This window comes from Mercenaria mercenaria, chromosome 2, assembly GCF_021730395.1.
Source record: "Mercenaria mercenaria strain notata chromosome 2, MADL_Memer_1, whole genome shotgun sequence".
Classification (NCBI taxonomy): domain Eukaryota; kingdom Metazoa; phylum Mollusca; class Bivalvia; order Venerida; family Veneridae; genus Mercenaria; species Mercenaria mercenaria.
In genome coordinates, this window is record NC_069362.1 from 116,758,692 (window position 1) to 116,774,692 (window position 16,001).

The 16,001-nt window shown below is 34.0% G+C and overlaps 2 protein-coding genes and 1 pseudogene across 3 annotated transcripts; all 3 read left to right on the forward strand.

The window, feature by feature from the left end:
- The first annotated feature begins 6,298 nt into the window (after positions 1-6,298).
- On the forward strand, positions 6,299-11,771 carry LOC123531018 (uncharacterized). 2 transcript variants are annotated; one of them, XM_053537630.1, is made up of 3 exons: positions 6,299-6,564; positions 9,045-9,457; positions 11,637-11,771. In XM_053537630.1, exons 2-3 carry the CDS (start codon positions 9,046-9,048, stop codon positions 11,738-11,740), a joined length of 516 nt encoding a protein of 171 aa, XP_053393605.1. In that variant the 5' UTR covers positions 6,299-6,564; position 9,045; the 3' UTR covers positions 11,741-11,771. The 2 variants fall into 2 exon arrangements, with proteins under 2 accessions (XP_053393605.1, XP_045167733.2); XM_045311798.2 differs by lacking the exon at positions 11,637-11,771 and having other exon boundaries at positions 6,300-6,564; positions 9,045-10,176.
- LOC123531017 (uncharacterized) lies at positions 6,656-7,270 on the forward strand. Its single transcript, XM_045311796.2, has one exon. The coding sequence runs from the start codon at positions 6,656-6,658 to the stop codon at positions 7,268-7,270; it is 615 nt and encodes a 204-aa protein (XP_045167731.2).
- A 121-nt stretch (positions 11,772-11,892) lies between the features above and the next one.
- Positions 11,893-14,927, forward strand: LOC128555389 (uncharacterized; annotated as a pseudogene).
- Positions 14,928-16,001: the final 1,074 nt, after the last annotated feature.

The window sequence follows — 16,001 nt, forward strand, 5'->3', positions numbered from 1 at the left end:
TTCGTTATAAATAATGATTTACTAGTAAGTTTTTAAATCTTTGAGCCTGGTAACAGTAATAAGTAAAATATATAATTGTATAATTTATAGCTCATCTAAAATATGCATCATTCCTCTTTCGATTGCCGTTCTCCTTTTTCGTTTTATAAGCTCTTAATTATTCCTGAGTAGCAATCAGTGTCAGTTACCACCAGCAAAAAATGGTGAAATTGGCTTGTTTCATTGCGTGATTATTTCTAATAGTTCTTCTCGCACCTGCCTGGCACATTAACAATTAATGAGAACGTTGGAATACGGTTTTGTTATCGGATGAGAGTCTTTTTAACCAAAGTTAAATTGATGGTTATCAATTTGTATACAACGGTAGGGGATTTATTTGTATAAATTGTATGATAATAATTTAAAACAAGATTCCAACAGCACCAAATACAGTTAAACTGAATACTATTATAACACTGTAAAATATAATGAAACAGACTGAATTTTTTAATGTTCTATAATACGTTTCCGGTATTCAGATGTAACATGCGGATGTATACAAGCAAATGAATGAAACTAGATATACCCCGTTCAAATTGATTCAAATTTACGGCCAAAATACTTAGGTAAGGACGCTTTAAGTGTTTATAGCTTGTTGAGAGATGTACTGACCTGTTGTATTAACCGATTCTCCATTTATTTCAACAGAAACTACAATATCATATAACAGGCATTCGCTTTTGCAGACTATTATTTTATCTTCAAGGGAAAGGCAACGTTGTTCTAATGTTAATTTTGACAGCTGGGATTTCTTAAATCATTTAAAGAAGTGAAATAATTTTCAAAATCAAAGTAAAAATGAGAAAGTAATGAGCACTTAAATATTTGCTCAAATTGGCAGCCATTTTGTTTCCATGGCAACAAAAAAAAATGGCGGATTAATTAAATGTTTAGATACACATTTGAACTGCATTTACTTATTGCTGTAAAATAATTTCTCTACTTTTTTCCGGCTGTAATGAAATAAATTATCATGTTTTACACCTTATATTCAAGAAACATATGAAAATTATCGTCTTTTTAAAGGCTATTTGCTAAATAAAGTATTCAGCAGTGTGTAAATGACGTCATAAACACACTAAAATGGCTGCCTCCATTATCAGCCGTTTTCTTAAATTTCAAACTGCCATATCTTTTTCAATAGTTGTCAGATTTTAAAAATATTTTCAGCGTTATGAAAGGCTTGATAATGACTTTAATATAAAATTAAATCTTTCAGGCTATCCTTACCCTTTAATAAAACGAGAAACCATTCTTACAAGTTAACCTGTAAGTAGAGATGATACCTAAAAAGTTCAAATTCATCTTTACATATTTTTTTCAGAGTGAAACGATAGCCAAGTGCCCCAATTTACTAAATATATTGATGGTTTTCCACCTGTTTATGTAGAAATAGAAATATTTGATATTTAAAAAATGATTTTCTCAAAATATCTGAAGCAAAATGGACAACTCTTGTATTTACCGATTTTCAATGATTTTAGGATTTCGCCAATTATAGTCTGTATCAAAAGTCTCCACAGTCAAATAAATTCAGTAGAGTACACTGTAGGTTTAGTCTACATTCAACACTTTGAAAGAGCCTATACTGAACTTCCTATTGTCTTTTAATAAAGTCAAAATCCAAGACTAGCCAAGAGTCTAAAACTAATAAAATAATCTCAGTGAAAGAGAATGACGTGCTCTTTATTTTAAGCTTACCAAAACCATAGTTATTAAAGATTTTATAGTGTAAACAAACCCCTACACCATTTTACCATTATATTTTCCACTCATGAATGCACTCAGTTCAGGTGATAATTGTTGATATGATTGTAAATGAGAGGCCCCAACAAAAATCTGTTTTTCAAGTTGCGTAAACAGTTTAAATTGTAAATTTATGTAGATATCTGAAGTTACCTGCTTGCTTCATTTCCAACAATAAATAAACACCTTATAGTTTGTTAAAGGTAGTTGACCTGTAATGAAAATCATCAAATAAAGTAATTTCCATATGCTTTTTCAACACTTATTCGTTTTTCATGGAAAACAATGATCGTAAGAGTTCTATACGGAGAATGTTGAATTGTAGGAAGTCATTACCTATCATCTATCTTAAAATGTTGTAATTACTACCATTACCTTAAAATGTAATTTCATTTGATGGCAATGACTTTTTGTGTTACATTATTTGCAGCAAAGTACACTTGAACAGTAACAGAAATGCTTCAAAATCACTAAACCATGAGCAACACTTTCAAAATGATTCATTGAAATGACGGACATAACCAGTCGTAGCTACGTTATTTCACAAACGTGGTACCAATTTAACTTTTTTTTTGTAATTTTTCATTGTTGGATATATACATTTTATATTTTAGTATATAAATTTTGTGTACACCAATGTATCATCATTGAGAACAATAAATAATTTTAGCTTAAAGATCAAAACTTAATAACGTTTCTTAATGTCGTAAAATTTCTTTAATGGAATTTCTTTATTTTACTTTATTTTCATGCACTACTAAACTTTCTGTCAGGGCCTCACTACAACTTATAAAATAACAGTCAGTGTAAGCCATTAGAAAAGTGTGCATATTGTATCTTGAATACAAAGAGATTTAAACAAATGTAGGTCATATTTTGTCTGCCTGATCAGTTGTTGGTAAAAGGACTTATTTGATTTTTCTTTCACTTTTGACAAATGTTTTATGTTGGCTTCAGTTTACTGGTCAATTCAGAGTTGTTCCTCTTAGATTTTCTTGGGTAGGTACCATCTCTACTGTAAGTGATCATTTTGCAATCTCTATCGCAAAACAAAACACTGGTAGAGACATGCGAGATGTGTATTATATAAAATAAATAGTTGCCCAACTTTCAATATTGTTTACTGTACATCAAATTTGTCATGATATAATTGAACAATTTTGAACCAGTATTATTATATTTTGCTTGCAATATTGCAAATTTGTATGCTTAGATATTATGCAAATCTTCACAAAATGAAAAACCAATTTTCTATATTCTGTGAACGAAGTTTTTTGACTTATTGTTTTTCAAAGTGTTATCATTACATACATAACTCTTACAACGGTTGTATCTTCTGGTCCTTTGGAGTAATGGAGTCCGTTCATCTTTATGTTTTTATGCCTGTGATATTGGATGTGAGGTGTATTACCTCTCATGAACACACTCAACCAAACTGCCATTATAATTATTACCTTATTTCATTATATCCTTCCAGGGCTTCATTTTATAGATTTTATTGATACGTGAAGTACTTCCTATTTTAGAAACAATATATCAACAGAGGGAAAAGCTTTATCGGTTAATAAATCTCAAAACTTAATGATTTTCATGATTCTTCGAAAATGTTATCATTGGTTACCTTGGTTACTAAACCATATTGAATTAACGGGTTTTCATTATTGATGTCTCACTCTACAGTACGATAAATGTCATTATCAGTGACATTTAGGAATAATTTCGTTTTACAACAATCTGCTTAAAGCTACATTGGAATAGTGTTGACAGTATTTGCCATTAAAATATTGCTGTGACACTCTTTTATATGCTTCTGGCCTTTAGACAGAAGCAGGAATAATACTTTACGAGAGATTATTATGATTAATTTTAGAGGAAAACTAGTGCCTTTCTGATATATGTTTGATCAATTGTTCTTTGCGAGCATATAGAAAAAAGTTTAACAATACTGCACACATAAAGTTTACAACTTGTTTTTTCCAAAATCCGGAGAGCTCAAATTTCATGTTTTATCTCTTTTGAAATGTGAGGCCGGCTTGCAATAAAATATACATTCCTTTTCAAGAACCACTATCAGTTCGTGACATAATGTATGAAGTCGACGCCGACGTGATCCGGTTCGAATGTGTTTTATACTAAATGGTGTGTCTACGGTCTTCGCCAATCATAATGAAAAATCAACAATGAAATTAATGGGGAAAAATAATTATTGTTTTTTTCTCGAATAATTGTTTGAGATCACAAAATTATTGTGTTTCTGAAATGTAAGATTCGTTACCGCTTTATCTGTTATAACCTAACAACTCGGGGTTTGTCTGCCAGTACTTATTAATAAATACTATATATTCTTGAATCTAAAAAATGTTAATACATGGTTAACACTAGTTATCTTGACATCGGAGATTTGTGGTGATGACTTTTAACAAATCAATGTTCCTTAACTTGTTACCTTCTACGAAAAGAATGATTAAAGTAGTATCATTCAATACATTGCAGTTTTGCTTCTGTTACTGAAATATTTGTTTTAAAGAATCATTTGCATAGAAGAAAGAAAACAAACAAAAAGGCTATACAGCTGTTATTACTTATAAGTATACCCCTGTTACATTTCAAACTAAGTTGCATTTCATGGCCGTTTTCTTAGACCGATAACGTCACAATGGAAACAACAAAATCATTCAGGTATCTTAGACTTTATTTGAAAGTATCATGTTTCGTTACTTCGATGCAATGTGAAGTTATACAGATTGGTTCTATTTGCTTTGTTAAATATTAGCTCCTCGCAAACATTTCCGCATTATGAAATGATTGGACTTCTTGATAAATCAAATGATTGGCATCTACCTGCTCTGAGAAGCAACTTATAACATTGTGTCTATTTGTTTAAATTTCCTTCCATTCTGCTAGAGCTTTCATGTGGTACATCCTAACCGTGAGGTATTGTGCTTGAGTTAGACACTCCCTATAGTCTGTTGAATGTGCAACTATGTTTATCTTGAAAATGTGTTGAGCCTTGTTGATATAAAGACAGGATCATTCGACATACAGTTGACTTCATATTACTTACGGAACGAAAGACAACCTAGATGAAATTCAGCCATATCAAATATTTAGGCAAATTAAACATGAATTGCAGAAATCTTATACCAATCGGCCAGAAGCGGTAAACACATTGAATACCATTGTAATTTTAAACTGGCAGACATATTATGTATTTTGTATTATATTAGACATTACTGTTTAAATCGTAGTGGGAGCAATTAGAAAGTTAATTGATTTTGTAAATGTTCTATTAGTGAAACTGATGGATTGATGGATTCATGGATTCATAGACAAATTGTACCGGACATTTTTACGATTACGGAATACTGATTATGTTTAGTGCAGAAAGTGAAAACTACGATTAGATCAGTGCAACTCAGCAAAATTTAAAATAGTTTGTAAAAGAAGTACATGTATATGTCCGTTTGATAAATACATCAAAATCACAGCTTTAGATAATTTAAACCGGTTTTATTCTTGCAAAAATGATTATGCGTTTTTGTCTGGTCAAAACTTCAGATTGGAATTGCATTAACAAATATGATAAATCAACTTCGATTAGCTCGCGGACAACAAGCTTTACATTCAAATGGTCCCATCAAAGGAGTACTTCAAAGAATCATAAGGGAAAACTGAAAACAGAAAAGAAAATAGCACATATAACTTTAACTTGTAATTCAATTAAGGACAGAAATAGAAGATAGGGCGCTACCTTTTTATAGTCTTTAACGCTACATTGATGCAGATTAGAAATACGAAATGTCATGGCCCTTTAGGCATACACGTACCGGAGAAAACAGAAACATGAGAAAGCGTTACTTTTCATATGAAGCATCATCCTGCCAAAATTTCCTGAAAATATTATAGTGACTGAAATACAACAGTGTAGCTTCTATTGTTACGCTCCCGCAAATATACAGCGAATTTCCGAGGTGTAACTTGGAGATTTCAGCTTCAAGTTGAATGTATCTCTTATACTTTATTATATACCTATATAAATTCTGTAAACAAATCGGCTTGTATTTCACAAGTAATTATGAACAGGCAGAAAAAAATTCCGTATTGATCTTTTGTATTGTATGTTGCCGGACTACTTTCATTAATATGCATGACCTGACACAGCTTTATAAATAGCGCACATAAAAACTTCACTAAGTTCCATTTTAACATTGATAAACATTGAAGATTCGTTCAAAAAGAAAACAACAGACAAAAAGTTTGAGGTATATAATTACCGGAGCTAGATCTGGGTTCTCGTTGATTCTCGAGGTCGGATCACACTCGGCGCTTGCGCGCCTCGTGAGATTCGATATGGCAAACATCCACTCGAACCCAATACAGCATCCCAGATCGAGCTACTATTATAATAACCCTGTTATATTAAATTTTTAATAATTATAGGAACGAAAAATATGCATGCAATGCTATATTATTAATTTACACGATTACAGCTATTTCACAGATCACCACTTAAATACAAGCTATGCTTACTAGCATCAGCGCAATTTATGACGGGCAGTGGGAGGAACGGCGTCACGGAATTTATACCTTTCTAGAACCGGTTTGATCCAGTTCTCTTGAGCGTGGGTTGCATTAAACACAAAGGAATTTCTGATTTTATACAGCTTTTACTACAATTTTACCGCATTTTAAACAGTTTTCGTTTTAGAATTTTACACATATCGTTCCCATAACGAATGAAAATACAAAAACTACTGGGAATTTTACACAGATAACCAGGTTTGGACTTATTTACAATTTTTACGATAGAAACAAAGAACTTTGGATTCTAAACAAAGAACGTTGCAAATTGGATTTTCATTGTGCAAAAATGGAAAACTCGAGAATCACTGTTGCAATTTTAGGACACAGTTTTATTCGTAGGCTTGATGATAGCTTTCGCCGTCAGATACTGCCTGCCAACTACGACCTGAAGGAATGTTCGGTGATCCACAGGGGACTTGGTGGACTCTTGGCTTGTGAAAACTATAACGGTCTTCGAACCTGTACTAACTATTTCAAACACAAGTTCGACAGCTTTCTAAACACACACAAGCCTCGTGTTGTTGTGCTACAGCTAGGGGAAAATGACATTGACTCGGGAATACAGCCACTTGAAGTAGCCAGTACATTGGAGGAAATAGGTTTAATGTTGCTGAAAGATTATAACGTTGGACATGTTGTAATATGCGAATTATTCACACGTCTGAAGCCGAAAAATACAACAGATGAACAGTACGAGTCGAAACGGGTCCAAGCAAATCAAATACTTAAAACCCTACTGGAAGGTCACAAACACATCCGTTATTGGAACCACAGGCGAATATTCCGAGCCCAAACACAAATCTTTGCTAAGGACGGAATCCACCTGGGCCCATTTGGACAGAGACGCTTCTACAGGTCGTTGCGGCATGCTATTATGACGGCGGTCAGACAGGCCACATAAAAAATTTTCAGGGGAGTATTTATTTACACATGACCCGATGATTTGTTAGAAAAAGTATAGGTATAAGAAGTCAAATGAAAGAACATTAAAACAGAAATATCTATATATTTTACAAGATAAATGAGCAATAAATAAATGCCTGATTATTTAGATAAATAAATGTTGTATGGGAATAAATAAATATATAATACTTATATAAAATTTAATAAGTGAAATTCAAAATTTTTACAAGATTTTAACAACATGTAAGGCTATAATTAAACCAGACATAACCACTCTACCAGATGACTGGTCATGTGGACTAGTACTTCATGTGGCTCCTTTGAATCAAATTTTGACTAAAAGTCTTAAACATATACATGCTATCTTAATTTGTGATTTACATGTAACTAATATGTTATGACAGTACCACTTTTCGAATGATGGGATTTTATCTGCAAAACTTGATAAAGATATATGTGGCTACATTGTGTTCCATTCTTGATTGATAATTTTTCACTTTTGTGTGTCCTTGTGAATATGTCACACATGCGCAAAAGCAATTACTTCAAAAAATCACTTATAAATCTACATTTATCAATGTTATAAAGTTTTTAATAATAGTGTTGCTTTTGGTGAGTCACTGGCTTTAGCACAGGCACACTTTGTGAATTTGTGATGCTTTACACAATTGGTGACTATACATGTATCCCTTGGGAGTCATTGGATTTTACCACAGGCACACTATGACTTTGTGATATGTTTTCCACAGTCACTTACACGTGATTCGCGATTATTTATGCACACATTATATCGCTTTTTGTGAATATATAACTTGACCACAAGGACAAATTGTGAAATTTTTGTAGCATGTATACTACAGTCACTTACAGGCGATGTGCAACTATCTATGCACATATCACTTTCTGTGAGTCTTCTGACTTGATCACAGGCACACTCCGTAAATGTCATAATATGTTTACCACAGTCACTTACGTGTATTGTGGAATTATTTACACATATATTATATCACTTTCTGTGAGTCTTTTGACTTTACCACAGGCATACTTGTTTCCCACAATCACTTACATGTGATTTGTGATTATGTACTATACGTTATATCACATTCTGTGAGTCATTTGACTTTACCACAGGCTCATTTAATGAATTGTTGATATGTTTACCACAATCACATGTGATTTGTGATTAGGTACGCATACGTTGTATCACTTTCTGTGAGTCTTTTGACTTTACCACAGGCACACTTTTGAATTGGTGATATAATTTTTAAAAATTACTACTATATTATTTACAAATAGTTATACATATATCACTTTCTGTGAGTCTTTCGAATCTTGACTTTACCACAGGCACAATTTGTGAATTTGTGATATATTGTTACGATCGCTAACATGCGACTGATGAATATTTGTACACAGATTTTATCACTTCCAGTGGTTCTCTTAATAATATATTTTTATATAATTGCGCATAATCCGGGATAACTTATATAATATTCCATTTTCTGTTATGTATTAATTCCAGCACAGCCATTATTTATGAATTTAAGACATTGTCAGTAAACATTTGGATGTGGTTTGTGCTTTTCCTTCTAAGATATAAATATTTAATTAGGTCTAAAGGGGTAATGTTAATATAATTGGAAACCCATGCTGGAAAATTTTAGCGAAGGAATTTAAAAATTTTCATTGTCAAGTAGATTGGCTTGGACATAAGTTATTAACTTTATATATTCTTATAACTTTTGCTAATGCTGTATGTGTCATTGTTTCAGCATGCCTTCTAGAAAGAGAAGTGTTGCTAGCAGCAATGGAGGGGCCAAGAGAAAAAGGGCAGTCTCCCACACAGCCACTACCACATCAGCCACAAATGATGAAGCCATTATTGCTCTCAGTGAAAACACTAGATATAGAAACTCTAGGAGATCAACAGTAACAACACCCAATATACCAATACCAGTTCCTGTCACAGAAAGTGTTTCAATACAAACTCAACATATCGTTGACACGTTAACAGATAAACTTGAGGCTATAGTCGAGAATAAGATACAACAAGTTTTGGGCCAAAGTGGACAAGCACGTCCACAACAGGTACAGGCCCCAGAAACAGTTCCCACGCAACAGTTACAACAACAACAACAACAACAGGCGGAATCACTGGATGACCGGGCACAAAGTGTATTTACTGGTAATTCTGGTTGTCTCACTTCAGCTTCTTTACAATCCTCCCCATCAATTCCACTCCATGCATCAGTTAATCTGAAAATAAAAGAAAAGATCTGGGCTGACGAATTTGTAGATTTTTCAACTTCTTTTAGTAAGTCTCAGGAATCGTTCAGCTTAACAATCACGCCAACGGGCATTTCTTCCTTTTCACAGTCAAACTCAAGAAAATTCATAACAATTGAGCAATGGACTGATATTTTTGCAGTCTTTTCATCTGTATACAGGCAAAAGTATCCGGACACTGCTGAACAACTAGCCCAATACAGTAACACTGTGCGGGCAATTGCCAAAGCTAGGGGTAACTGGCATTATTATGATGTGCAGTTCAGACAGCTCCGTCAGAGTCACCCATTTTCTTGGGACTCAATTCACCATGAGCTATACATCAAAGCTCTAAGTCAGAAGCAGCCCTTTCGGCCAAATGGCCCACAAACGGGCCAATCTAGAAAAACCTGCAACAAATTCAATCGTGGAGATAGATGCACAGGATGCATCTACCAACACAAATGCAAAACATGCTCCGGCAATCACCCACACTATAAATGCTGGAAGCGAACATCCGACGGTGCCCCCAAAAATTCAAATAACGCGGTCAGTCACAACCCAACAGGTCAAACCCCCCAAACAAAGCCAATAGATAAAGTTACGTTACCCACTCCGGTTTAAATGGCGCAAGCTGGAAACCCTTTTACATGGTTATGACACAAAAGTTACACAGTATCTTGTACAAGGTTTCAAGTTAGGTTTCGAGCTTAATTTTCAGGTAATAGAGACGGTACAGACAGTCCAAACTTAAAATCTGCTAATGAACATCATAACATTGTGGATGCAAAATCATGAAAGAAATCAAAGCAAATCGCGTAAACGGTCCATTTTTGGAAAAGCCCTTTCAAGAACTTAAAGTTTCGCCGATAGGTGTTGTTCCGAAAAAAGAACCAGGGGAATATAGAATGATTCATCATCTATCATATCCCCGCAATACTGGAACCTCGGTGAATGATCAAATTCCCGCTGACTTTACAGAGGTCTCCTATGCAAATGTCGATGACGCCATTACAAAAATTAAAATGATAGGTAGAAATGCCTTTATGGCAAAAACAGACATATGCTCTGCTTTCAGAATTATTCCAATACGTCCGTCCGATTATAGTTTACTGGGTTTCAAATGGGAAAACAAATATTACTATGATAAATGTCTCCCTATGGGAGCTGCCTCAAGTTGTCAAATTTTTGAGACTTTCAGTACAGCATTAAAATGGATAGCGCAAAACAAATTTGGCATACGTCATATAGTCAAAATCCTTGATGACTTTTTGTTCCTTGCGCCAACTTTCTGCGAGGCTAAGTCAGCACTTGATTCTTTCTGTCGCATGTGCACAATACTAGGAGTGCCGCTAAATGAACAAAAAACTTTCCCTCCTTCACCGGTCATGTCTTTTATGGGTATAACACTAGATTCTATACATATGGAAGCAAGACTACCACAAGACAAGCTAGCTAAAGCTGTTTTGCTATTACGCGAGCTTGGTTCAAAACAAACATGTCAACTCCGTACTCTCCTATCCCTGATAGGCTTCTTGAATTTTGCTTGTTCGGTCATCAGACCAGGAAGGGCTTTCCTAAGACGCCTGATAAACCTGTCGATTGGCGTTAAAAAGCTTCATTACAAGGTAAAACTAAGATCCCCAGCCAAGCACGACATGTCCATGTGGCTAGACTTCCTTGCAAACTTTAATGGGACATCTTTTTTCATCAACGAACAGCGGCTTTCTAGCGATAACATTTGTCTACATACAGATGCATCAGGGTCAAAAGGCTATGGGGCGATTTATAAGAGTAACTGGTTTTACGGGTCTTTCCCACACTCTTGGCAAAAAGCAAACATCGCATTCTTAGAACTATACCCAATTGTTTTGGCAGTATTCACATGGGGTCATTTATGGAGAAATCACACGGTAGTTTTTCACACAGATAATGAAGCTCTGGTGTCTGTTATCAATAAACAGACATCAAAAGTTCATTGTATAATGTACCTTATCAGAAAGCTAGTCCTACACTGTCTTACACAAAATATAGTATTTTTAGCTCGCCATGTCAAAGGAAAAGACAATAGTATAGCAGACGCTCTTTCTCGTTTTCAGATACAGCGATTCAGGGAGCTAGCGCCGTTCTGCAAACCAAATCCAACTATAGTAAGCCCACATCTTCAACCGGAGATATTTTGCAAGGGTTTGAAACTTATTAAATGCTTCACTAGCTCCATCAACGCTAGAGACATACAGAAGAGCATGGAAATTGTTTCATGACTTTAGCCAAGCTTACTGTAACGGTTCAATATCTTTGCCTATTTCATCATCAGTGATAGCCTTATTTGTGGCATTTCTTCATGAAAAGGCTATGTCTTCCAAATCCATAACCACATACCTGTCTGGTATAAGCTATGTCCACAAACTTTCAAATGCACCTGACCCTACTACTCATTTTCTCATATCAAGTCTGTTAAAAGGTGCTCAACGTCTGTCCTCGTCATATGACTTACGTTTGCCCATCACAGTGAAACTATTAGATAAGTTAGTTTCTGCATTAAAACATGTATGTCAATCTCACTATCAGGAAAAACTTTATTCCGCCATGTTTCTATTGCATTTAATGCATTTTCTCGGTGCAGTGAGATTACCAGCTGCAAACCTGCAACAAGGTCATTTATTTTGCAAACAACAGATGTTGAATTAAATCATGAAGCTTCAAAACCAGTATCGGTCACTGTTACTTACCGCTTTTTCAAACACAATAATGGGAAACCACATACACTTACTTTTTCGCACGGTTACACACAAGTATCTCCTGTCCATGCACTTAATGACTACCTCTCAATTCGAGGGGAATCTGCTGGCCCTCTTTCACACTACCTTCAGGCTCGCCAGTTCCACGAAAAATGTTTGACAAACAACTAACTTCTACTCTGAAGTTTTGCGGGCTCGATAGCAAAAGATACAAGTCCCACAGCTTTAGGATAGGTAAGGCGACTGATTGTGCACAGAGGGGGTTCTCAGATGCCAAAATTAGATTGCTAGGAAGATGGAATAGTAACGCTTTTCAAAAGTACATTAGAAATACAGATTTTTAGTTGACTAGACTTATTACGTCAATGTTTCGACATTTTCGGCCATGTTGAGCGATCATGATCATTTACCACGAAATTTGTACCTCTCTAAGACATAGCCAAATTTTACAATAAACATTTCTTTAACAGCCACATGCTTGGGCTTATGGCTGGTGCATACTTACAATAATTTTATTTAATAACACAGGTAGAAAACACACATACACACAAGACACAATTTATCACTGCTCGCTTGAGCCATAGGAGTACCAGGTATTTTAACAACCAGATTTGCCAGTAACGTGTATATATTTATGTATATATGTATATTTTAGGATTGTATAGAATCGTCATCTTTGTTTTATACTTCTTTTTGCAATTTACATTTAAAGGACTTAGAGGTACACTTTACTTGCTTGGGCTAGTAAAATGTGATTTGTCCCTTTGTTTGCAGTTTTTAGATAATTTCTTACCTACTTGCTTGGGCTGGTAGTCACCTTGTTATTATTATACAACAAAATGTTGGGTCTGAAATTCTTTATTATCAACTAGCACAATGAAGTTACATTTTGTCGTCAGACATTGTTAATCTCTTATCATCTGCTAGTCACAAGTTGTCAACATTACTTCTGTTAGTAACTTTATAGATAATGCTAACATTTCATTAGCATCTTTAATGCAAATACTATGTTTCTTTTAAAATTCATTTTATTTCATATGTACAAGACATTGCAAATGCTTGATATTTTTACAGTCTGACTACAAGCATTGATACTATCGTAATTAAAATGGTAACTATGCAGACTTCCTGAAATAAGTTACATTGTAATATCAACTGAATATCAAGTTTAATAAAGGATTTTTGTCTATTGTCTAGAAGAGAAACGTATCAGCTCTTGCTTGGGCTATAGCTGAATTTATACATACACTTGCAGACCTCTGGGCGATGAGGTCATACATGAACCAATAATTTTCTTGGTATGTTTTGTATATATATTTGTTTTTTTTTTTTTTTTTTTTTTTTTTTTTTTTTTGTTGTTTCTTTTTTTGATCATCCACATTGCATATAATTGCATGCATGTGTCTGTATATTCATGACTTTTATTAGATACAATAACTTATCATTTACTTGCTTGGGCTGGTAATTAGATAAGCCACGAAGACAAACGTTTACATGTATATTGCTTACAAGTAACTTTCTTTAAAGGCAATATCTGCTCCATGGCAGACGATTATTTAGTAAGTTTAGTTCAGAAGTATTATTATCCATCTGTTTAATAGGAAAACCAGGTTTACGTGCAATAAGTTATCGGTTTAATGTGCTTTATTTGCTAGTCACTTTGTTAAATATAATTACCGTTTTATAACAGACTTATATTGCCTTTAGTATATATTATACATGCATATATATTTTACCTTGTGTACTTAGTCACATTATCTCAGTGATATATGACCATTTCGTGTTGATTCGCTGTAAAACCCTACTCACTAGTCACATTATTATGTCATAGCTGATTGTTAAAGATATTATATACTAGGGTCTTTGATATCGTTTTCTTTTAAGAAATATGTAAAGCGTTTGTTATGCAATGGTATTTAAATACTTATTTAATGTATATTTTACACATATTTGTCTCAATGGGTGCCTCTCTCACTTTCTCCCTTTTTCTGGAATTCCCTAGAAAATGTGGGGGAAGATAGTCTCTTTCAGTTCCTATCTTTTTGGCCATTTCTAAAGAAACCTCCACATTTTATTTATTTTATTTACTTTATTTACTTTTATAAATTTATTTTCCTTGGTAAAAAATTTCAGAAACCTGTTTTTTCATACAATAAACATGTTATATGTTTTTCTCCGTAAAAATAAACAAGGTCATTTCATGACCATTAAACCACATTCTATGTTTGTTGATTTCTCCCATAACTGGTCATAAATACAAGCTATGCTTACTAGCATCAGCGCAATTTATGACGGGCAGTGGGAGGAACGGCGTCACGGAATTTATACCTTTCTAGAACCGGTTTGATCCAGTTCTCTTGAGCGTGGGTTGCATTAAACACAAAGGAATTTCTGATTTTACCCACCACCTTTCCCATCTCCACACTTAATCAAATTCAGTTAGAGAGAGGTATCCCAAGCTTCCATTTTGGCCATTGGCCATTTCTAAAGAAACCTCCACATTTTATTTATTTTATTTACTTTATTTACTTTTATAAATTTATTTTCCTTGGTAAAAAATTTCAGAAACCTGTTTTTTCATACAATAAACATGTTATATGTTTTTCTCCGTAAAAATAAACAAGGTCATTTCATGACCATTAAACCACATTCTATGTTTGTTGATTTCTCCCATAACTGGTCATAAATCGACATATGTTCCAAGTTTTCGACTACGGTAATTTATAAATAAATTATATTCTTAACACTGTCCTTGTCTGGCTGAAGCTCTGCTTTTGTTATCAAAAACATAAACTATAAAAAGATATTACATCACTCACATGGCTAGACACAATGCTTGAATATGTAAATTTGAATTCATTCCTGCTTTCAACATACACAATATTTGAACGGATTGGACTCTTCCTCCAAATGATATTTGTCAGATTGTCATACATGCAAGTGATCTACTCCTTGATACAGAACTTTATCAACATATGCACAAGGAATTTTTATCACATTTGTTAAGTATTTTAGGTTAACTTTTGAAAAATAGAGATTGATTTTATTTCCGCATGTATTATTACGACAACAACATTTGAGTGTCGATAGCATAGAAAGCAATTAATCAAAATAATAGCAGAGTCTGTTCATGAAAGGTAATGGAAATGTGCAAACAGGCTTAAGCGAAATTCTGCTGTAGTAAAATTGAATAGACTCGATGATCTCAAAGGACAGAAAATATAATTCCAAGTACGGGAAGTCTGTATACAGCCGCCACACGGCACTTCAGTAAGGCTGTCCATAAGAAGACCCTTTGGAAGCATAATTGTAATTGTTGAGGAAGATCTAGTTTAAAGCACTCTGTAAAATTAAATGGTTTAAGGGCTCAAGCGTATAATCACCCTCATTATGACCATTCTGAAACATACACACATTAGATTGTTTAGCATTGCTTTCTCAGTAGTCTCGTGACTGTCTAGTCATTTTAGATTAGATTCGACATCCCGCTGCTTTAGCTCTTATATTCTTCTTTTAAAATTTGTTCTCTGACACTCAGATAATATATATCAATCAAAATATGCCTTGCAAACAACAAAATCCAAATTATTGCAATTACATTTAATAGTTTGAACGCTGATTTTGTGATCATAAAATGAATAATGAAAAAGAGAAATAAATTCCATGCCCAGCAGGTATTAAGAAAACAACAAAAATCCATCTCAGTCAAGATGCAAACAAACA